This window comes from Aedes albopictus, chromosome 2, assembly GCF_035046485.1.
Source record: "Aedes albopictus strain Foshan chromosome 2, AalbF5, whole genome shotgun sequence".
NCBI classification, from domain to species: Eukaryota; Metazoa; Arthropoda; class Insecta; order Diptera; family Culicidae; genus Aedes; species Aedes albopictus.
The window spans coordinates 259,667,436-259,692,284 of record NC_085137.1 but is presented as its reverse complement, the minus strand read 5'-3'; the positions used below and the strand labels follow the sequence as shown (position 1 = coordinate 259,692,284).

Genomic DNA, 24,849 nt, shown 5'->3' with positions numbered 1-24,849 from the left:
CTCGCCCTACAACATTCAAAACAACAAAATCTGTGAGATAGGGCCTCAAAGACATATTTGCAAGGAGTTTAATTCGTGAATACAACTTGCAAGCGTCGAGTTGAAATGGGGTTTATGTGTTCATATACAACTAATTATTTTTTTGTGGCACATACCAATTTTGCATGATCGACATCAATGCCTCCAATCCCACGTGCGAAGCACATGTTACAAGCCATCGCACCATCTCTCTGCGACGCCAATTCAAACATGTCAATGTCATACGCATCACTTGAAGCCCTAGCTCGAACGCCACGCCCAACAGTGTTTGACTACGGGGACCATTCTCAGGGGTTGCGAATCGAAATGCATCTTGTGCCAGCTGAAACAAGAATTCATGAATTGAGTTTTTGTTTTTAGTATGAATATTCGCCTTTTACCTTGAACAGATGCGACGAGCTGTGGATGTTTCGTCGAGCATTCTCCAATACTGCCGAGAGCCGCTTGGTATCTCCCTTGGCGGCACTCAGCATAGTTGAACTAAGTGAGCATTGCTGCGTCTCTAGATGTCCCAGTGTCCACCATCGCGGATAAGGCGAATGCATAAAGTTATTGTGTTGCATCTCAATCCCATTGACCGACCCTTCGGTAATATTTTCGAGAATGGGGAAACGCATCGCGCGTAATCCGATGCTGAAGGCCAAATCCGAATACTGATTTAGTAGGGAGGCAAACAGAAATCTGGCCAGTGTATGCATAGGAACTGACTCCGGATGGATCATCTCTCCAAGACCGCTGGTAGGACCACCGTCCAATAACTGAATACTAAGATTCTTCAAAACATCAATCAGCATTTGGTCGAGATCGATATTTCTCAAGCGAGAGATCAACTGATCCTGTTGTTTGCATATTACATGTTGTGCATACAAACCATGTGGCATTATGCGCTGTTTGCTTAAAGCTAGGATTGCGGCCTCAAATGCTAACGTTAGGTATGTTTCATATTTATCCTTGCTTCCTGGGACCGGAATGTGCCGATACTTGGGTGGAATAATGTTAACATCCTCTGGAGCCGCGTTGTTTTGACCGTTTCCGTTTGCGCCAATTTCGTAGGCCATGCGGCTCATTTCGTTAACCATCGCTTCTGGCATTATGCATGCTTCTGTTAGGCAATCGAAAATGCATGCTATCGCATCTAGGGGGAACTCTACCTCACAACCGATGCTACAATCAATGCATTTCGATAAACAGTTTGGTTTTCGATTGATTTTGATCGGATCCAACACTGATGAAGCTTTCGAGGAAGTGTTGGTGGCATTTGCTTTTGTCTTTGAACTATTGTTGCAATCTATGGGTTTCTTATTGAGTGCACAGTCTGGCTGATGGATTTTAATAGGAACAGTCGAGGACGTAGATAATGGGATAGCAGTTGATGGTCCCGGCGCTTCCGCATTGCAATGTTGCATGGCGTTTGATTGAGTACTTTTTGGAATAGATTTTGATGAACATGCAGCCGCTCCATTTGCGTCACATTCAGGATAGGAAGCTGCATGATTTCGGTCGTATGACTTCATCGCACAACGAGAAGTGCTTGGTCCGGCTTGAATGGCATGAGTTGGACCACTGTTATTGTAAACTGGACCACCGTACATTCCATGTGGATTTGAATGCATTCCACAGTTACATGGTGAGGGCATATATTGCCCAGGAGCAACTGGCCCGGCTGGTCCGTTAGGTCCCATAGGGTATTGCTTTTCTAAATGCTTTGCTTGTGCGATCATTTTACAGCATATATTTTTAATACAGCACTGATTTTTGTCGTGCTGCGAGCATGCCATATGGGACTTTTGAAGCACCTCTTGCGGATGAAATGGGGCCAAGGGAGGCGGTGGTTGAGGAGGCGGTAGTCCTGATGACGAAGATGACGGCCCAGGTACGGGCCCATTTACTGGAGGGCCCATATTGGACGATCCAGAAGATGGCAGTGGATCGTTACGTTCATCTTTATGCACTGGGCAATTACACTTTGGTGGCATCGGGGGATGTTCATTTGATACATGCTGAGGTGGCATCATAGCAGGGAGTGGTGGCATTGGATGGCCACTTGGGTGCATATGATGCGGTCCTTGAGGTGGACCCAACAATGCTGGTGGTACTCCCTGATGCTGATGGTGGTGATGATGATGATTATGATGCATATGAGGATGCTGTTGCGTGGGAGGCATACTGAATTTCATATATCGATAATCTCGGCTGCAATGTGGCTGTGGATTACGGAACATCTCAGCTTGTGGCGGAATAAAGGGATTGCATTTTGCTGAATGGCATATCATACCACCACGACTGTTCCTGATCATATTATTGTAGTAGTTATGTTTCGACGAATTTGATCCATGCCCTGTTGATCCAACAGACTCATAGTAGCACTTTATTTGTAGACACTTCGAACAGTCTTTTTTAATTTGTGGATGCTGCTGGAATTGCTGATGGGGTGGTGGTGGTGGTGGCGGCGGAGGAACTGGCAAATGTTGCTGATGAGCAGGACAGTTACAAACCTTGTTACTACTGGACGCTGAAGAAGAACTCGCGGGTGGTCCAGGGACAGGAGGTGGAGGCATTTGTTGTGAAGTGCTATCCTTACTTCGTGATCCCATCGTGGACGTTGATGAAGCAGCCGTAGCTACTGGAGTACTTTGGCAGCTACATACCGGTTCAACTATTTTAACTTCAGCGATCTTTGGTTTATGACGATGCCACAAGGCTTGGGCATCCCTCTGAATTTCTCTCATTGTTCTCACAACACTAACGGAGAGTCTCAACGCTGCTTCTATGTGACCATGTGAACGTAACGAATCAATTCGGGCTGCAGTCATTGATATTTGCTCATGCCATAGTGGCTGTCCAACTGCATTGAAGTTCGACTTTGCACTTGGGCTATTGCTGAACGATTTACTTGATCCAGCAATTTGTACTGAATTTTGGCTCGAAATAGAATAACTATCGGACTCCAGAATGAATTTCAAATGATCATTATCCCAAGTCATATTCACAGCATCTAATGCTTTATGAAAGATAGTACGTGGAGTTTTGTTGACATTTTTTCCAACCCAATTTCCGTTGTTCAATTTGAGACGTTTGCAATGCCGCCCATTATTATCATTATTGCGATCGTTTGCTACAGGTTGTGGACGTTTTGCGCTGTAATCAGCTGCACGAGAAGGGCCTGGCTGAGGATCATCTGATTCCGCTTCGTTTTGGTTTACTTTATTGGCTTCATTATCTCTCAAGGCCGACGATTGTCTCTCTTCATTGGATTGACTAGTTTCAGTGAGGTTATCAGACTTGTCGGATTTTTCGGCATTACTATTGCAACTGCCTGTTGTATTATTGCTAGTACATGCACCGGCCATGGCATCTGTATCGTTGTGACATTTGCAATCCATTGAAGATGCGGATGTCGACGGTGCGGTTGAGACCGGAACAAGAGACAATCTTGACAATCCTGAAGGTCCAGGCACGGCAAGATCTTCAAATGAACCTAAATTATTTTTTTCTAAAATATCACAGTGTTTTTCATTTTTATCCTCACCAGTCTCAAGTTCAACAGTAGATATTTCATGTTCATTGACTTTCAGTGGCTCACAGCCCTGATTGGCATCCTCTGTTACCATAAAGTTTGAAGCTTCGCAATCGAAGAATTTGCCAGGTTTGATTTCATCAAAGAAGACTGGACGATTGCACTCGCATTTTTCCTCGCCACAGATACAAGGATTACTTCGGAAAAAGTTGTCCTGTTTGATAGCTTTATTTGCTGAAATTCCACTTGGTCCGGGCATCGGGGCATCGTTATCACCGTCCATAGACTCTCTAGAACTATCATCGTTTTCCGGGAGAATCGGGTTGAGGTTACTATTCTCGCTTATTAGATTCAAGTTGATGTAGTCATTATCGTCAGGTTTGCTTACTTCACCATTAACTCCAAAATTTATGTCTTGCAGTATGTTATGAACCTGATCGACATCCTCCTCCATATGGTCTGGATTAGCTGGATTGGCTACATTAGGATCTACATTGTTTCCTCCTTCACCATTCTCTGCTTCATTATTCTCTTCCATTTCTTCATCAGAATCGGAATCCGATTCTGAGCTATCATAGTTATCATTTTGGCCGTTGTTTTGGCCTTCTATATTGTTATTGCCTCGGTTGTTTATATTTCTGTCGTTATAATTCCTGTGATGATCATTCGGGTGAACATTATTCTGGTTATAGTACATCATGTTCCGTAGATTGTTTTCCCGAAAGAACCGATTCCGGTCTCGTTCTCGTTCGCGATTCGAACGCTCTCGAATGCTTTCCCTCGTAGAAGTTCTTAGATCTGGATCTTCTTGCGGGCACACTTCGCTTTTCGACCATTTTTCTAAAAGTGCTTTCCAATGGAGTCGCTCTGCATGGGTGGATTTTGGGTTTAGTACTATGCAAACCCATAGTGCTCCTAGTTGATCCCACAGTTGGCGACACTTTTCAGTCATTGGTGTTCCATGGTTTTTCCACAATACTAATCTGGGGTCGTTGAGAAATTGTTCCGTTATGAGCGTTAGCATTCTTGCCCCATTCGAATCCTGTGCGCGCAGCATTTCCCGCACTTTCCCGAACAACGAATTCAAGTGTTTGCTACTGTAATAGTAACTGCCCTGACCGAGGTACGTTTTGACAGCTTCACAAACTTGAGTCTCGTCCAAATGCCATGAATGATCGTCGTCCTTGGAAGCCCCAGCAGTGGGGTCAGGAGCTCCGCATATCGAATTAATTTCCGATCTTTGCTGTAGGATTTCATCAGCCAACCTTTGAGCGGTTGGTAACACTTCCGTATGATGTTCTGAGATCAGATATTGAATAAACTTTTGTAGTTGTTGACGGTTCATTTGTAGTAGCGTTTCTGGAAACATTAAAAACTGGTAAATTCAATTATGTGTGCAATATTAACGCATTTGGTTATACCTGAAATAGGAACTCTGAGTTTGACTGTATCTGCGTTGCGAATCCTATAAAGAGCTAATGCTACCACATGATGACACCAGAATATGTCCTTCGTATCGCAGCTGCACGTCACTGATGTGATTTTACATCTGTAATAATAAACACACAAAATTTAATCTCTAGAAACATAAAGCAGGATCGAGCATTAATGCTCCATTGTGTTTCTTGCAATCGTATTTGATGGTATTACCATCAAGTTGAACAAAAAACACTAGCAAAAAAGTTAAATACTATGTCAAAATGTTCAAAATAATAGCAGTATTTGTTTTAATTTTTTTAGCTCAGCAATTATTATTTGTTTTCTTACATTTTAATTTGTTACATCGACGGATGTTGTCCGAATTGCGTGTGATTTTTTTTTTCTTCAATTTATTCACACTGCCATTATTTTGAACAATTTTACATAATGTTTAACATTTTTGCAAACTTTCAACTCAATCGGTCATATGAGAACAAAGTTATAGCATATCGAAGTTGACCATTTTGTATGAAAATTGGCTTTCACTGCTATTTTTATGAACACAGCTGTATAGCACGGTGGGCTTTATTCAAATTAAAGTAATTTGTAAAATGGTGAAAACTATCATCCGTTTCTATACTTTTGTTTTGTTTTCTCCTCTAAACTAGTTAGTCTCTGACCTGTGATGCTAAAAAACAAAATGCTCATCTAGCCGTATTAGATGCGCCAATAAAAATCAAATTTTGACTGTTTCGTTTGTGAATTATAACTAGTTGCCTGTAATTGGCTTCTTTAGTGGTGTTGAGATAATTCCATATTCTGAATCTGCATGCCAAACTGAGCCGAAATCCAAATTTTCATCAATTTTGGTGCCCGGGAAGCTATTTAAAAATCAATTTGAAATTTGTATGGGAGCGATTTGTCGATTCACCCCTCGTCGCATTTTGTGCTGAGCGGAGCTGTCAAGCAGTTGCCCAGCTGTCAAAAGGTGATTTCAAAAAATCTCTTTGAAATTGATTTTAGATACCAAAATAAAGTTCTAAAAATCTGAAAAAAATCATAGCGGCTCAGAAAAAGGTGCTCTTTTGTTTAAAAATAAAAAATCAATACAATTTTTAAAATTTAAAAACCCAATTAGTATAAATTTCGGCAAGATTCTACATGCAGCTAGAGCGATCCTAGTAAAATGTTTAGTTGTATTATATTAATTTAAGTATTCGCTGATTTGTGTTAACATGTGTACCACTACGATGCAAACTCATATAAAATAATTTATGTTTATACACAACACATTGAGCAAATTTTTGTGTCGCGAATCATGTTTCGTTAGCAGCAGTGCCCCGAACATATTGAGTTTCTGTCAATTTGATGGATATGTACCATGCTTAGCCGCACGTATGTCAAATTATTTTCCCTGCATGCTTCCGCTACCGATGACCGGTCTCTTATTCTCTTCGGGATGCGGCAACAGAAGGGACCGAGTTTTTATATGGAATCCATTTCTCTTATGTTATAGTTGTTCGCCCATCCAATCATTCTGTATAGGACATGCTCTCAATCACTCATTCTCTCTGATCCGGAAGGCTACACTCTTTTTGCGTTTATAGGATTACCCACACTCACCTATCAAAGCTGACTGACACTTTGAATTTTTTGTTCTCTTCCATGTTGGCCTGGCCTGAAGATGACGAGGTTGAAATATTGTTAAATCCATCACGATCAATATTTGGATTATTGTTATATTGTGGTGGTACTGGTTGTGCAATTCCCGGGGGTGGCGGAAACATAACCGGCCCACCTGGTGGCATGGGAGGCCCTGGGGCTAACGGTGCCTGGTGTAAAGGCGGGGGAGTCAAAGGCCGATGATTATGTGGATTATGGTGATGATTATTGTTTCCAATATAGTTGTGCTGGTGACTATTATTAATGCCGGGGAATTGGTACGGGATGTCATGACGATTTCCACTGGATGCTGATGTTGACCCAGATGAAGATGACTGCCGCTGAGTGGGATTTGGCGGATACGTCCACACAATCCCGCTGAGATGAAATCCAACTTGCAGTACATCTTCAACACATCCGGACTCCACAAGTTTCAAACCGGCGCAAAAGCTTAAGCTTTGAGGCTCGACGGAATTTATGGAGGACACCCTGAAAAATGGAGAAAGATAAACGTTAAAATGAGAGAAAAAAATCATAAGCTATTAGAATACATGCAATAATTTGTTTGACTATCACGCCGAGGACCTGGGATCGAATCCCACTCCCGACAAACTCGCAAAATGTGAGTTCTTCCTTCAGAAGGGAATTAAAGCGAAAGGGAATTTAGCCTAGGGCTAAAAATCTCGGTAATACAGATAAAAAACATGCAAAATTAATCACCATACTAAATTGAGACAAATAACAGTGACAATGACAGAAATGTTAAAAACCAACTAAATTTAATTGAGAGCTGACTAGTTTTCATTTTAATTTCATATACCTACATAATTTTAATAGGGTAACTCTTAGAGAGCAAGTATAGCTCAAAACTCTTTTAGTTATTCTGTTTTGGAGAATTCACCATAGTATTGTAGTACAGGAACTCTTCGATATAACGTACAAATACATTTTCTCTTTGTACGTTATATCGAAGTGTACGTTATATTGAAGCAGAGAAAAAAAATATTATTTTTTATGCCAGGATTGATGAATTCGACGAGAAATTAACCCCAAACAATGGTTTCAGTGAAATTCACAAAAACAACATTGAAAAACATGAGTTTTTTTTTGTGCTTCGATATAACGTACATTTTGCTTCGATAGGTATAACGTACAATATTTTTTTCGCAATTTGCGCTAATTCTGGGTAACAAAGCTAATGCTGCCATAAAACTTTGAATTGAGTATTTTCGTAGTTTATCTGGGGGTTGATACTGGAAAAAATAAAAAAAAATCAATGTTGTACGTTATATCAAAGCAAAATGTACGTTATATCGAATACGCTACATCGAGGGTACGCTATATCGAGGGTACGTTATATCGAAGATTACCTGTATTTTTTTTGTCTGTATTAACGAAATTTTTAACCCTAGGCAGTTCATCTCGGATTACCTGTATTATCATATTGTGCTTTTTGTGAAATTCGAAGCAAAGTTATTTACATAGGTACCTATTTGATTTAGTTTTTTATAGAACAAAAGGTTGATTTTCTCTTTTACTTCAATGAACTAATAATTCAACTGATAGAATAATATCATTTGGTTTACATGTGATTTAGATAGGTATGTTTCCTGCATCAGTTTCACAAATATTTTCGAGTTAAATTGTTTTGCGTTAGCTAAAAACAACTAATGTGCAATAACACAAAGTGTAGGCAATCAGTGCTTTCGAACTGCGCAATAATTTGGTTTTGGCAAGGGTAGATAATAAAAATAACTAACCTGGATAGTGAACTGTACATGCAGATATCCTTCTCATTCCGTGGAAATGACCAGAAAATAATCCTCCTCTGCACAGGCTCAGGTATTCGATCATAGCGTTCTTCGATTTTTTGAAACGGTTCATTTTGCGCTACGATTCGGGCTGTCGTGTCCAGCAAACTATCCGGTTGCCTTAATGGTCCACCAGGGCCCACTCTCGCGGATCGGTTACACTGCACGCCACCAGAGGACAGCGGTTTGTCGCAGCAGAGCATGTTTCGGTTGATCATCACTTTGATAATCCTGTTTCCTACACTAGATAACTTAGTTCAAGACCGTGATGACCAAGTTAGCCACACTTTAACGTTCCATGGCCGTTAGGCTTCTTTCGAGATGAGGAAATCAATGCTAATATGATCGCAATTTAAATGATTAATTACACTTCACTTTGTGGACGAAGAGCAAATGCGCTCTACACTGAATGGTTGCTCAAATGAGACTGCTGCACCTTTGAGTTGTTCGTTTGATGTAGCTCCGCATTCGACATCGTTAAGCCGAGAGAAGCAAGCGATTCTCGCTCGGTAGGTTGAGAGATGATAATTTCAACTTCCTCCTCTTCACGGGGGATTCGGTTCAGCAGTTGTTATGTTGCCTTGCATACCCTGCCCTGTCTACGTGCATCCGAGACGACCTAAGGGGGCCTTCGTCGCCGTCTAATGCTTTTTCATACCCCTGCCTTCAGTCCGGTCACATCGTTTGGTGGAACTGGATGGATGCCATGCGGTGCTCACTCTCCTGCTCCTCTCACACGTTACGGTGGATGGATGTTTTTTAAGCAGCAAACACAAGCTAAAAATGTTACTCAATGATGGACCCCCTCGGTGTGGTCGTAGATGAGCTCCCCTGTCGCAGTCGGTTCGTGTCAGTTGATCCGAATATAGATGATTCAATTACAATGAATTTGTGTTTTTAGTGTAACCTGTTTGTTCCTCAGCTTCGGCGTTTCTTGTCGGTGTGGTGCAGAGCATCTGTGAAAGAGAAGGCAAAGAGAGAAGAGACAGGAATTAGTAACAGCTTCGTATAATAAAAATATAAATTTACGAAAGAAAAAAGTGGCTCTCACCACCAGTAAAGCAGGATGAACAAACCGGTAATTTGAGAGAGTACAAAGAAATTGATACAATAAGAGGAAATGAGATGCATGCCATGTGTCCGAAAGAGAAGCAAGCAATAATAAAGAACTATGAGAAATATAAACAAAATCAATTTATCACCGCACGTGAATTATAATATAAAGTAGATAGGAACACATAAGCAAGGCAACAGCCTGAGTCATACGCTCGAGAGAAGCGAAGAGTAATAGCAGTACAAAAGAGAGAGTTGGAACATTTGAATATTATGGATATTATGTTTTATGAAAATTTACGATTCGATAAAAAGATCCGATTAAACCACACAATGACGATAACCTTTTTTATCATCGAATGGTAGATTTATATTGAAAATTTACTATTAATATCTATAACATATTGTAACATAATTGAACCACAGACACGAACGCCACATAAGTGGTAAAGTGTCTTTAATAAATATTAACAGGGCCGGATTTACAAATGTGGGGGCCCGGGGCCACAGTGTTATGGGGCCCCTCTGTATAGAGGATATGTTTTTGCATATATAACATGGGAAAAATTTAAAAAAAAACATCAACAATTCTGATTAAAATGTATCAATGAAGATATTACTGTAGTTGTGAAACAATTTGAAAAAGGAACAAAAGAGAATGATATTCACTAAATATATTCATAACTGATTTCATTTTTTTTGTTTCCACGCTAAAAACAATGATGAAATAAATTTATATAAAGTGAAACATGCTTTTCGCCAGTTTGCTCACATCATTAGATCCCAGATTTAGTAAAATTCATGCTAGAAACTGCACATTCACATAGAAACTGCAAGATGAATTTATAGCTGAAATTTTCGAGGAATCAAGTATAATTTGTAGCGCGTTCGGTATTGTCGCTTTTGTGAAATTCAAAGAGAATTTCTCGGGAATTTCTGCTGCAATCTCTGATGAAGTTGCTGGTCGATAACATAAAGTATGAAAACTTAACAAAAATTTGTTCTAATGTTACTGCTGGAGTCCTGGCGACCTCCCAAAAGAAATTTCAACTTAACTTTGAAATCAAAAGGATTATTAAAAAATTTGAAGAAATTTTACCGAGAATCCATGATAAATTCATAATGTAGTTACGGATATAATATATTATTGAACTTGAAAATCTTTTGCCGAAAACCTGGACAAATGATTAGCCAATTTCTCCACAAATTTCTTCTATAATTTTCTCAAGGAATCTATTGATGTTATCAGAAGTTCACCAACGATTCATCCTAATTTTAGTAAGCAAATCTCTCAACTCATGAAATTTGGACTGAAATTATTCAAAACAATCTGCCTTATATTCTAGCTAGATAACCTCCAGAAAATGTTGCAGCAGTTTTGGTGTTCTCCGATTTGAGTAAAATCAAACTCTAGTATTCCAAAAATACTTCTAAATTTCGAAAAAAAAAAATCTTTCAATTCCTCTAAAAACTCTGCGGTAAATTCTTAAAAATGTTTTCAAAAACCAAGAAAAAACAAACTTATTCAGCAGGAACTTTTTGACTTTTCAATTTACAGAGTTTTGCTTAAGCGTAACTTGGTCATAAGTCTAGGGAGGGCCATGGCCATGTCGGTATAGATTTTTATACTCCAGAACTGCTCCAAATATTCTTATTGCCTGAATCTCGTGATTCTGGAGGGGGCCCCTGGCCACCCCTTATTTACGCCCTCGTTTACGCCAATGGAGATTTGGTGTTTATCTAGAATTCAGTCGAATATTTTCTACATGATTTCTGGTAATGTATCTTGAGCAATTGCACAAATAAAAATAAATGTAAAAAGTTTTAAGAAAACAATTTATAATTTCACAAATAGCTGGACAAATAGTTGCAGTCTTACTGAAACGAATCACAACATATCACAGTTGCTTGAAGTTCTAATGACAAAAATCTAACCATAAGAGAAGTGTCTTGCACTAGTGTTTTTTATTGCATCACATTTTTTGTAAAGTGAAATTTTGTGGGGGCCCCAGAAATGTGGGGGCCCTGGCCCCCCTGCCCCCCCCCCCCCCCCCTTAAATACGGCTCTGAATATTATTAATAATAATAATTGAACCACAGACAAACAGAAGTCTCACTCTACTCAATTATCATCGTTTCCCTTTTTAAGGAATTATTCAAATATTCCGTAGTTCGCAAATCGCTCGCTCATGGCGCTCGCATCGCTTTTGCTCCTGTTTGACGTTTGCTCACTACCGCCATCTACTCAGTGATTGAACCTTCACGCGATGATACAGCAAGATTTCTTTTTTTTTTTTGAAAAATCAATCAAGACAAAAGTTTTTGTGCAAAATTTGAGTTCAATCGGAAATTTCGAAGTTGTACGTCAATTCCAAAGTATCTAAGTAGGTATCTGAAAACTACGTGTAATTTGCGAAATCTGCCGGGTTTAGTATACTGCGTATAGTCACTGTTGTACCCTAACACTGAACTGCAAACCACAATTGCAATAACTCAGAGTTCCAAATTGAATGCAGTTTTCCGGAAAAGTTTGCTTATAAAATGTCGTACATTTTGTGTGAAGATTTAGCTCTAAGTTAAAATTTGTATAAATAAAAAAAATGTACTAAATTTGTTCGTATCGAAATAAGGAACACTAACCGTAATAAAATCATACTTCCATGAGAAGCTTTGCTATTGCTGCTTGGTGCTATTGAAGGTGGTAACTGGTTGTACTTGGGTTGAATTGAAACCCTCTAAGCAGAATATAATCTACGATTGAGTGTAATCAGTTTGGTATCTTTTAATTTAATCATAATGCTTCTCCTGACTGCTATGCGTATTTCGACTACCATTTGTAGTCTTGGAGTGGATAACGGACACTTAAGAAGACTACAAGTAGTAGTCGAAAAATGCGTATCTGTATAAGGTCTATTTTAGAGTTATACCCTTTTAAGGGTGTTGTAGGGTAAGAAATCATATTTTGAACTATGGCTTTTTAAGCGAAGTTGAGATAATCCCATATTCTGAATCTGCACGCCTAACTGAGCCGAAATCCAAATTTTCATGAATTTTGGAGCCCGGGAACCTGTTTAAAAATCAATTTGAAGTTTGTATGGGAGCGATTTGTCGAATCACCCCTCGTCGGATTTTGTACTGGGCGGAGCTGTCAAGCAGTTGCCCAGCTGTCAAAAGGTGATTTGAATAAATCTTTTTGAAATGGATTTTAGGTATCAAAACAAAGTTCTAAAAATCTGAAAAATCATAGAGGCTTTGAAGAAGGTGCTCTTTCGTTTAAAAGTATAAAATCATTGATTTTTTTCTAAATTTAAAAACCCAATTGGAACCATTTCGAAATTCATTAAAATCACATACTTTTTGGACAAATATTGTCCAGAAAAGGGTGATAAATGACTTTCCGTAATAGATCATTACGGATTGACCCTAAGAGCATCGAATAAATAATTTTCTTCGTTGAAAATAAGCAATCGATAAATCACTGTGATTTCACCTATTTTCCCCCAGAGGAAGCACATTTTTGGTGCACTTGTACAGCTCACGCATTGTATTACATGCAGTAAGTGATTGCGTCCAAGGCAAGCCTTTTCATCGTAGAATCGGCCAACCGAATAATATTCGGCATTATTTGTCATAAAATTTTCAATTTGACGTAATTCATACTCTATGAGAATACGGGATGAATGACCCATAAAAGGTTAAAATCCCTGGTAATAAACAAACAAACAAACAACTTTAGGAGAATGTTATCTTGAATTAAAAACCATTTGAAATCTTGATTTTAAATTAGTAAACAGGGGCGAGCTTCCAGTGTTGAACTGCAGACTGCGTCAGTGGCAGCTATGTTCACTTTTGGAGGATGAAAAATTCCAAATTTAGTTTCCAAACTCCTGAAGAATTCTGAACATTCTTGAGATTCCACTGCCTAATGTAAAATAGTTATGAGAATTAGTTGCCAGTAGTTCAAATCAAGGATACAATTGGTTCAAATTGATTGAAATTAAGATTGTTTAAGAATTATCGATTTTTTTGTAATGAAACTTGGTCCAAATGCCAACTTTTAAACATTTCACAAAAAGCTAATACCTACTTGTAGCTTTCATTGTACATAAGATTTTACCGTCTTAAATTATTTCTATTTGGGAGAAAAAAATCGCTTCAGAAAGCTGCACTTTGGTTCAACTCATGATTACCTACTCTAAGACTCTAAGGGCCTATATAGCCGAGGCGGTAAACGCACGGGTATTCAGCATGACCATGCTGAAAGTGACGGGTTCGATTCCCGGTCGGTCCAGGATCTTTTCGTAAAGGAAATTTCCTTGACTTCCTTGGGCATAGAGTATCTTCGTGCCTGCCACACGATATACACATGCAAAATGGTCATTGGCAGAGGAAGCTCTCAGTTAATAACTGTGGAAGTGCTCATAGAACACTAAGCTGAGAAGCAGGCTTTGTCCCATTGAGGACGTTACGCCAAGAAGAGAGAGAGAGAGAAGACTCTAAATTTGAGGAAAAGACCGTGATATGTATGTACAGAACCATAGTTTTAACGATGTTGATGAAATATGTTTGCTAAGAATAGTATTGCATTTTGAGCATATCTTCAATTGATTTGCTGATGCAAGTGTGAACATTTATGTGTTATATGAATAATTGAGTATGTCGAAATAGTAGCATCTTGATAAAATTCAACCAACATTCAAACGCATGAGACAAATGATTAAAAATAGATTGTTTAATACTCATTAACCTAATACGTACTCATTTACCTAATCACCCAATGCAATAGTACACGTTAAAAAGGCTGATGGCGAAATAGATTAGGGGTTGCACGAGTTAGAATACAGGGATGAAATTAGAAGAAAATTATAGTCTTGAAATTTGGTCCACTTAAGAACGCTAAAACACTATGTTTCAATAAGCTTACAACACAGGCATCTTATTCAATGGTTCAGTACATGACACATTCTACCGTGACGTTACACCGTTTTGTCGCCTTTTTTGATCAGATTTTCCTCTAGAACTCGTTAAAACGACGGTAAACCTCAAATATTTTTTCTATCTGTATTAACGAGATTTTTTAGCTCTAGGCTAGTTCATCTCGGGATCCACGCTTTACTTCCCTTCCGAAGGAAGAACTTATATTTTGTGAGTTTGTCGGGAGTGGGATTCGATCCTAGGTCCTCGGCGTGATAGTCAAGTGCTCTAACCATCACACCAGGTCCGCTCCCTCCTCAAATATTTTTGCATTGTCTGATTCATTGTAAAATTTGCAATAAATATGATCTGTTGAACAGCTAGTTTTCAAATGAAAAGTGTGTTCCAATATAGACCTGTGCGCCGACTTTATTTTGCTCGGCGGCGGCGTGAGGGCCATTTTTGACCGGCGGCGGCGGCGTCATCGGCGTCACGCCGGTGGCAGCTTTCGGCGGCGGCGTGAATCGGCGTGACCAAAATTTGACCTTAATTTGAACATTGACAAAGCGAAGAAGTTGTCATTACGCTCTAGAATTTGTAGTCTGAGCTTTTTCATGACCATTGATGACATAAACTATTACGTTAAAATGAATACCTTTTTTATTTCTGTTCGGATCCGTCACTGCGTGATTAGACCTATTGCGACATTTTTTTACTTATTCATTCATTTAGAAGGCTCGGCCGCCAAATCCCAAGAAACAGAACCAGTTGAATAACAGTTTATTAAACTAAAGGTTGCTCAAGAGTCAAGAGTTATTTTTGTTCCACTCCTGGACAGCTAAAATGTTTGTTGTGATGATCATAAACGAGCCGAAATGATTTGCACATTTTTGTTTTTACGTTGTTTGCATTTTTCAAATTTTTAACTGCCTTAAGGTGAAACATTAAAAACCCCATTACAATTTTGCATACAAACTTTAGAGGCATAAATTTGACGAACAAAGCATCGAACCAAGCCGCACTTGTTTATCGTAGTTTTGCTCACTTGCAAAAAAGGCAGCTTTTCTCAATCGAGCGCATTTGTTTGCGAATTTTTAAGATTGGTGCTCTTGAAAACGTGAGTAGAAGACCAAGTCGGCCATTGTGGCAGCCATATTTGTATCCTGTGATGTTTCTTTTTAATACTATATTAGTTTGGGAAGCCGAAGTACTCGCTGCTGTTTCAAGGGCAAGGATAACAAATATTTATAATTGGAAAGGAATATTGAGGCACTACCGGTATCCTAAGTGTAATGAACGTTGCGTGATCCATTGCAAATGCAGGGCAATTGAATATTAATTTTTCTACAGCTTTTCTTTTGTTTTCTCAGAAGTTTAAGAGGAGTTTCAGAAGGAAATCTAGGACGAATCTTCGAAAAAAAATCCAGGAGGATTCCCCAAATGAATTCAAGCAGCAATCCCAAGGGAATTACAGCAGGAATTTCCAAAGGAATTCCAGGATGAATCCCTTACGGAATTTGAGAAGGAATCTCCGAAGGATTTCCAGCAGGAATCAACGAAAAATATCAAGAAAAAATCTCTGAAGAAATTCCAGCAGAAATCCCAGAGAGAATACTAGGAGGAATTTCCGAAAGAATTCCATGAGGAATGCTCGAAAGAATTTCAGGAGGAACCCCATAAGGTATTCCAGCAGAATACTCCGAAGGAATTCTAGTAACAATCCCGGAGGAATTGTAAGACGAATCCCTGGAGGAATTCTAAGTGGAATTCCCGGAGGAATACTAGGAGGAATGTCCGAAGGAACTCTAGAAGGAATGTCCGAAGAAATTCCAAGAGGAATCACCATAGGAATTTCAGAACGGAATGCCGAAGGAAATCCAGACAGAATTCTCGACAAAATATCGGGAGAAATCTTTGAAAGAATTTTAGGAAGAATCCTCGAAGGAAGAACCCCTCAAAAGAAACCCTGAAGGAATTCTAAAAGGAATCCCTGAATTTACTCTAGGAGGAATCCCCGAAGGAATTCCAAGAGAAATCTTCGACAAAATTTCAGGATAAATTTTCGAAAGAATTCTAGGAAGAATCACCGAAGGAATTCCAGGAAGAAATCCTGCAGGAACTCTAGGAGGACTACCGATGGAATTCCAGCAAGAAACACCGAAGAAATGGAAGAGAAATTACCAAAGGAATTCCATGAGAAAATCCCGAAGGAATTCCAGGAGTATTCCCCGATCAGCAGAAATCCCCGAATGAATTTTAGGAGAAATCCGCGAAAGAAGTCTAGAAAAAATCCCCGAAGAAATTTGCAGGAGAAATTCCTGCAGAAATTTCAGAGGTCACCTCTGAAGGAATTCCGGGAGGAATCTCCGAAGGAATTAAAAGCGGATGCCTTAAAAAGGAAACACCGAAGGAATTCTAAGACGAATCTCCATAGGAAGTGGAGGAGGAATCTCCAAAGAAACTTAAGAAGGAATCATCCAAGGAACTCCAGGAAGAATCTTCCAATACAAGGAGAAATTCCCAAAGCAATTCTAGGAGAAATCACCGAAGAAATTCAAGAAGGTAATCCCGAAGCAATTCCGGGAGGAATGATTCCATGAGGATTTTATGAAAGAATGAAAGGAAGAATCTCCGAAAAAAAAATCTAAGAGGAATTACCAGAGGAACTCCAGGAGGAATCCACGACGGAATATTAAGAGAAATTCTCGAAAAAAAAAACCCCAGGAGGATTTGATGAACGAAGTCCAGGAGGACCTTGAGGAGGACTTCCCAAAGAAAATCCACATTTTTTTGAAGGAATTTAAGAAGAAATCCTCAAAGTATTTTTAGGGGGAACCATCGAAAAATATCCAATAGGAATCCTCGTAGGAATTCCATGAATTCGAGGAGAAATCTCCGAAAAAAAAAATCGAAGAGGAATTCCCGTAGAAATTTCAGGAGGTATCTGCGACGGAATATCAGGAGCAATCCTCAAAGAAATTTCAGGATAAATCCCCGAAGGAACTCTAGAAGGAATCCCCGAGGGAATTTAAGGAGGAATCTTCGAATTAATTCCAGGAGGAAGACCTAAAGGAATTCCAGGAGAAATCCCTGAAGGAGGTCCAGCAGGAATATTCGACGGGACTCCTGGAAGAATTTCTGAATCAATTCCTGGAAAAATACGCGAAGAAATGAAAGAAGAGATCCCTGCAGGAATCCCAGGAGGAACCCCTAAAGGAATTCTGGGAGGAATCTCCGAGGGATTTCCAAGCGGAATACTTGAAGGGTTTTCAAGAGGAATTCCCATAGGTAGTCCAGTAAAAATCTCCGAAGCAATTCAGAAATCCCTGAAGCTAGGAGAAATCACTGAAGCAATTCCAGAAGGAAATCCCAAAGGATTTCGAGAAGAGCTCCGCAAGGAATTTCATGAGTAATCACTGAAGCAAATCCAGGAAGAATCTCCGAAGGAATTCTAAGAGAAATCACCTAAGAAACTCCAGGAGGAAACCCCGAAGAAATTTCAGGAAAAATCTTGGGAAAAATCCACGTTAGAATATCAGGAGAAAGCCCCGAAAGAATTTCAGGAGGAATCCATGAAGGATGTCTAGGTGGAATACCCAAAGGAATTCCAAAAGGAATCTCTAAATGAAGTGCAGGAGAAATCCTTGGAGGAATTCCATGACGAATCCAGGTGGAATCTCTGAAAGATTTCTAAGAGGAACCACCAAAATTTGACGGAATATAAAAAGGAATCCTCGAAAAAAATTCAGGAGGAATCCTCGAAGGAAGTCTAGGAGGAAGCCCCGAATGAAAATCTAGGAAGAGTCCCGGAGGAACTCCAACAGGAATCCCCGAAAGAATTCCAGGAAAAAAGCCAGGAGGAATCCCCGAAGGAAGTCCAAGGGAACCCCTGAAGGAAGTCTAGGAGGAATTCCCGAAGAAATTACAAGAAAAATCCCTGCAGGGATTCCCCCAGGGAAATCCTCGATGGAATTCCAGTAGGACTATCCACAGGATCTCCAGGCGGAATCCTCGAAGGATTTTCAGCGGATCTTCCCGGGTAGGGTGAAGGATTTGCAGGAGGTATTCTCTAAAGAATTCCAGAAGGAAATCCTTGAGGAATTCTTGTAGAAACTACATGAAAGATCCCTCAAAAAATATGCTTGATTATAATACTAAGGGAATTATTGAAGGAACTCCTAAAAGATACCCTGAAGAAACTCCTGTAGGAATTCCTGAATGAGCTTCTGGAGAAATCTCTGATGTTACTCCTGAAAGCATCCGTGAGTCTTCTTGAAAAAATCTCAATCTCAATCTACTATCTGAAAGAACCCCAGGAGCGATCCCTGGAAGAACTTCTGGAAGAATTCCTTAAGGAACTTCTCGAACTATCCCCTAAGGATATCCTGAAGATATCTTAAAAGGAACACTTATATAGGAATCGCTCAATAAACTTCTGGGGTAATCCCTGAGTTGTCCTGGTGGTATCCTTGGATCGTATAAGATTCTCTGAAGGAACTTCTGTAGGAATCTCTGAAGAAATTCAACAGGAATCTCTGACGAAACATCTGCAAGAATCCCTAAAACTCCTAAAGGAATCTATGATGGAACTCATGGAAAGAAGTGGTGTTGGAATTTCTAATGGTACTTCAGAAGGAATCCCCGCAGGAACTCCTAGACTAATTTCTAAAGACCTCCTGCAGGAATTTCTGAAGAAACTTCTCACTTGATTCTTTATGAATCCTACTGAATTTTTTTTTTAAAAGGACTTCTGGAAGGATACCTGAACGAACTCACGTTGAAATAGCTTAGGGAACTTCTGAAGGAATTCTTAATGAACACATGGAGGCATCCCTGAATCCTCCTGGAGCTATTAGGAAGACCCCTGAGCGAACTGGAGAGATCACCGAAGAAACTTTAGGAGCAATCCTTGAAGAACTCCTGAAAGAATCTGTGCAATTTTTTCTTGAGGCATCCCGAAGTAATTCCAAGAGGAATCCACGAAGCAATTTCAGGATGGTTTATTGAACAAATTCCAGGAATTTCTTATGGATCTCCTGGAGGAATCTCTGAGGAATCTCCTGGACTAGATCCTGGAGAAACTCCTGTAGGAATTCCAGAAGGAACTCTCAGACTTATCTATAAGAGTTCCTGAAGGATCTTCTGGATGAATCTCTGAAGGTGCTCCTGTCGAGATCTTCCTGAGAGATCTTCTGAAAAAAAAAAAAACATCCTGGAGGCACCTGAAGATTTTCTGGAGGAATCCTTTTGGAAGATTCTCTGAAGAAGCTTCTGGAGAGATGTGAATGTGTTTTCTAAGAATTGAGAAATCAATTATAGCGCATTTAGTTCACCACTGGACTATCGCACTAGTTTTCACGAGTGCGAAAACGCAAATAAAAGTGCGCGATGGCATTATATCAACTCGGTGTCTTCAGAGCACTTATTCAGCATAGATTGAAGAAATAGTGCGCCGAAGACATCAACTTGATTTGATGCTATCGCGCACTTTTATTTACGTTTTCGCACTTATGAAGACTGAGTGCGCAGGCCAATGGTGAACTAAATGCGGTATATTGTAATCAAACTCTTATGATAGTGATCGTGAGATTTTTTATCTCAACTTTATATAAACTTAATTTTGTTCGTACACTGATAACCGGCGCGAAAAATGAAAATCGGCGGCGTGACAAACAGCGGCGTATGGCGCGCCGCCGATACATCGGTCGGCGTCGGCGTGGGACAAAAAGTGTCGGCGGCGGCGGCGTGGCGCGGCGGCGCACAGGTCTAGTTCCAAATGCTATTAATTCGCGTGGCGTTGTAACAACGTTTTAAAGTCACGCTACTCATTCTCATGTTGACCTAGCTTTTCCAATGAAAACTGTATGTTCAATTTTTGACACGAATGCCACAATAATGGTAAAGTGTCGTTAATAAATAGTAATAATAATAATTAGGGGATTCACTTAACAGCGTAAACTAATTAAACTGATTAAACGTCGCGATCACCAAGGCAATCTTTGATTATTTCATTCGTAAAACCATGAAACATTTCAAATAAGTAGAAAATCATGGCTTACGCAGCAATTCAATCTGTTTAGTGAGTACCCCTAATATATGTTCAAATGATCATTAGCGAGGGACACAAAAAGACATTTTACTCCTGTACACTATTTGAGTTTCATTTTGGCCCCATATCAACTGTGCAAAATTTTAGCTCGATCGGAGAAACTACACACTTAAAACAGAATGCCGAGATCGGCTGTGCAAATCTCGGTTAAAGTTCATCTGCTGAAATCTCGGCTAAACGCTTGACGTTTAATGTTTATTGCCAGCGGTACCCATGGGTGCTGCTATGAGTAAATTTGACTTTTTGCTGATATCTCAGCTAAATTGCGATTGCCGAGCGCTCGGCTGTGCGAATCTCGGCAAAAGAATGTAAATTAGCCGAGCTTAACTGAGTGTGTATATTTTAGCGCCAGCCGTTTTAAGTTTTCATACGATCTGCTATGGGGAAAATCACTTTTTCAAAGAAAAATCGCCACAGGTTGTCCCTTAATCCCTAAAAATATATCGATGAATGATTTATATTGGAAATTTTACGAGGAACACTGCCGCCACTTGCATAACAGTCCCATCTTTGCTGGGTTTCCTATTCATATGGGACTGTTTTGCGAGTGGGGGCAGAACAAACCCTCTGAAGACCGCAAAGCGATCTAAGACATGTGAAAAAAAGTTATTGACTGAAAGCATGCCAACGCTGTTTAACATGTAAGGAATAACAATAAATAATAAAATCTCGTTATTTTATCGATCGGGTAAGGCTTAATAACTTTTTCCACGAATGTCGCATCGGTTTGTGGTCTTCCGAGGTCTGATTCCTCGTAAAGTTATCTACATAAATCATTCAACGACTTATTTTTAGTGATCAATGGGTGACCTCAAGCGATTTTTCTCTGAAGAAGTAAATTTTCCCCATAGTAAATCGTATGAAAAACTAAGAATGGCGGGCGCTAAAATATAGTTTCTTCGATCGATCTCAAATTTTGCACAGTTGATTTGGGACCAAAATGGAACTCAAAAAGTATGCAGGAGTTAAAGTTTTTCCATTTTTTTATATTTTCCCATATAAACCGTGTACCAGGTTACTGATCATATTTACCGCAAACCTTACAAGGAATTCGAATATGCTAAAATATTTCTAGTGTATGGTCGTATTTATGATTTATAGTGCAAAATCTGACCGAAAAGGCGTCAAAACGTTGTAACATCATGTAACATCACTTTAGAATGTGTCACATACTGTTCTTTGTTTTGTCTTTGAATTTATGAATTTACGCCATTGAAATTACGTAACTCAAAAATTGGTTGTATGTTTTAATTTTTTGCTGAAACATGATAGTCATAGAAAACGATTGATAAATTTGGATTGAATACAAATTTTTATTTTATAATAAAATGGTTAATGGGCTGGGAAGCACTGTGATTTTTGCATACTAACATTTTTTCGAAAACTTGGCCTTTTATTCTGTGCTCAACGAATTCTATTCATACCAACAAACCAAAACATAATAGTTCCCATCCTCGGGATAAAACCTCTAATAATGAATAAAATCGGTGCCACTCATGGTACTGAAACACTGAAAAGATACTGTCATGCAGTTTCAAAGCTTATTTCAACAATAGGCCAAATGTTGCACTGTTATTTGATAACATCTGACTGAATTATTTTCTCACCCAAAAAAGTTACATATTGATCGCAGCGACAGTCACTGTCATCGCTTATGTCCAACACTACCCCATTCTGCGGTACATCAAATATAAATTAGACTGCGACTGTAGCAATCTAAAATATTTAAAGCCTTGCAATGAAAAGCTTCCGCTTTTTACTCGAGGGGTTTAACACTGCAGGCAGGTCAAGCTGCGCAGTTCCTTGCAAAAAAGTGCTGGGCTCCGGCTCTAGGTATTTAACATATTCTCCTTTACCCAAGCATGCAATGGTTGGCCAATGTGAATAGTATAAATAAATAAATCACACATATCCATAATTAACGAATCTGATTTTGTCTGAATGTATAGAGCACATGTGAAAAGACGCAGTATGGACGCAGCAAATTGGAATACCTAGCAGCAAGCAAGCAACATGCTGCATTTTTAGCCAACAGCACTTGATGAATATGTACTTAAATCTAATTTGTAGGTAGATCATCCAGCCAGTTGCAAACCTGTTAATTGATGCCAAAGCAATGGTTCAAACAGTCGGATGTCAAGTTTCTTTTCTTTATCATATAACATTTTCACAGTATATCATGTGAAAAATTCCTACGTTTAGCACAAAAAACAGCATAGTAAAAATGCTCTTTTTTCATTTACGCCAAGGCATTTTTCATTACTAACCAATCCCGAGATCTGCTGGTGTGGTACTGCCATTACTTTTTAATAATAATAAAAACCATTTGACCGAAACCGGGAGCCGAGCGCGTAGCTCCGAGGATGTTGGTTGGGAGAGAGCGAACCCCTTCAGATCGTTCTTGAATCAGGCTTTGTGGGGTTTTCCTTCCGTGTTTCCTTCCTTCCTATCTCAATTTTCTTTTATGCTCTCGCTTTGACCCGGTGCGGTTGTTCGCTACCGTAGCCATATGTAGCCGGTCAGTTGTTCTCAATCAGATTTTCGCTTGTTATAATATACTTTTAATACATTTTTTAAATTATTTTTGCATAATTTACGCGCCCTGGTTGGCAAAATGGTTGCTATTTATCAAAATCAAATTTCAAAGACTGAATGTATTTTGGAGGTAGTTGAACTTTAGACATGCTTTAGGCACGCCTTGGACAATCAAAAAAGTTAACTGTATGTAAAATTTGCCTTGGTTCTGCAAACCTGAGCGGAAAGTTCAGCGCCCACCAACTGATGATCGAAAACGGCCTACGACTCATCAAATTTCGCCTTCAAGGGCATGGCCATACGTAGCCATTTTTTCAAGCACAGTTCTGAATAATAGACGACCTGGTGATGATCAAACTGCGCCCAAAATTTAGATCCGCTGACTAAAATGTTTCAAGCGTGTAAGTAATAATTTTCAAGAGTGCGACGATTGAATATGACATCATGCGCTCCATTGATGTTGTCCAAATCGTGAAGTCATAGTGGTTTCGCAGCGCGGCGTCACGAACACTAATGCAAATCTACTGGTTGAAAATATGCCCATTTGATTTTGCCGGGAACAGCTGATTTTTGTTTACTATTTTCAACCAGTAACTCAAGTAGTGTTCGTGTAATGCAACGTGTACGTACACGCAACACCACTAAAAGCAGAAACCACTATGCTCGTTTGGATACAGATTTTGACAGTTCGCTTGGATACAACGGATTCATCAACACGAATCTATGTATATTCTACCCAGGTAGCCACTAAGCATTTGGATAAGCCGTAGAGCCGACCGTATTAAGTATTTGAACTGCTTGCTGCCCTACATAAGCAGTTCGAATGCATAGCTGCCTTGAATTAGCATAACCAGTGCTGCTCAAAAGCTTTTGGCTGTTAATTAGCTTTTCAACTGCTTGAGGCGTTTTTGCCTGGAAGCATTTAGAATGCTTTTTAACTGCTCTTCAAACGCTAAGAGCAAAGAGTATGGAAGATATGTTACGTGTTTGATAACGCATGTAGTCTCTTTTTTACATATTCTATGCCTCTGTTGACATATTTGTACATCTGAGTTCCTTATTAGTTTTCCCTTGGGTTTTTTTCCGAACTTATCCAACAGCAAACATTGCGGCTGCTGGTTCAGATTAGGAACATGGCCAACGAACAATTACCATGTATCATTTGGTCGAAAAGTACACTGAGGCAAAATACTTAGGAAGAGCATAAGATCCCCTTAAGATTTGGTGACACTATGATTATTGTTGAAAGCCATAGATTTCACTTATGATTAAGTGGGATAAATTTTTATGTCCAGTCACTTACCAACATCATAAGTTTTGCGTAGGAACATCATTGGATGAAAACTATAACTATCGTATGTTTGCTCTTATTGAAATCAACTACTGAAACTTATAGAAAACAACATTGGTAATTATAAATGTCATGTCGCAAGCAAAATGATATTCGTATTCATATATTGTGATTGTTTTTGATGAAATAATTCTGCTCCAATTCATGTCATGTGTCTTGAATTACCGCGTAAGTAAAATATTCGATTTCTCTTCATCGATCACATGAAATAAAGTGAAAAGGACCATATTCGACTGTACTTTAATTAAATAATGCTAATTTGTATGGTTTGTTTTACCACACAATGCAGTCAAACTTGCTTCTTGTCATTTTTACGAAAATCCTCGCGAAAATCGCTAGGATCAATTCAGAGGAATCGATAATTTTACTTACGTATAATTCCACTGTTGTTGTTCATTTGGGAGAATTTATGGGCACTTAAATAAAATCTATTTGATTT

At 39.3% G+C, this 24,849-nt stretch overlaps 1 protein-coding gene across 3 annotated transcripts in view; it reads right to left on the bottom strand.

The window, feature by feature from the left end:
* LOC109414426 (uncharacterized) overlaps positions 1 to 24,849 on the bottom strand; it is a 65,046-nt gene that overhangs the window by 3,528 nt on the left and 36,669 nt on the right. For all 3 annotated transcript variants that reach the window (XM_029872447.2, XM_062851610.1, XM_062851611.1), the window contains 5 exons: positions 8,398 to 9,404; positions 6,599 to 7,126; positions 4,978 to 5,105; positions 420 to 4,915; positions 156 to 361 (listed from right to left, as the gene is read on the bottom strand). In XM_029872447.2, the coding sequence (XP_029728307.2) occupies positions 156 to 361; positions 420 to 4,915; positions 4,978 to 5,105; positions 6,599 to 7,126; positions 8,398 to 8,666 (5,627 nt within the window). In that variant the 5' untranslated portion in view covers positions 8,667 to 9,404. The remainder of the gene's footprint in view (positions 1 to 155; positions 362 to 419; positions 4,916 to 4,977; positions 5,106 to 6,598; positions 7,127 to 8,397; positions 9,405 to 24,849) is intronic.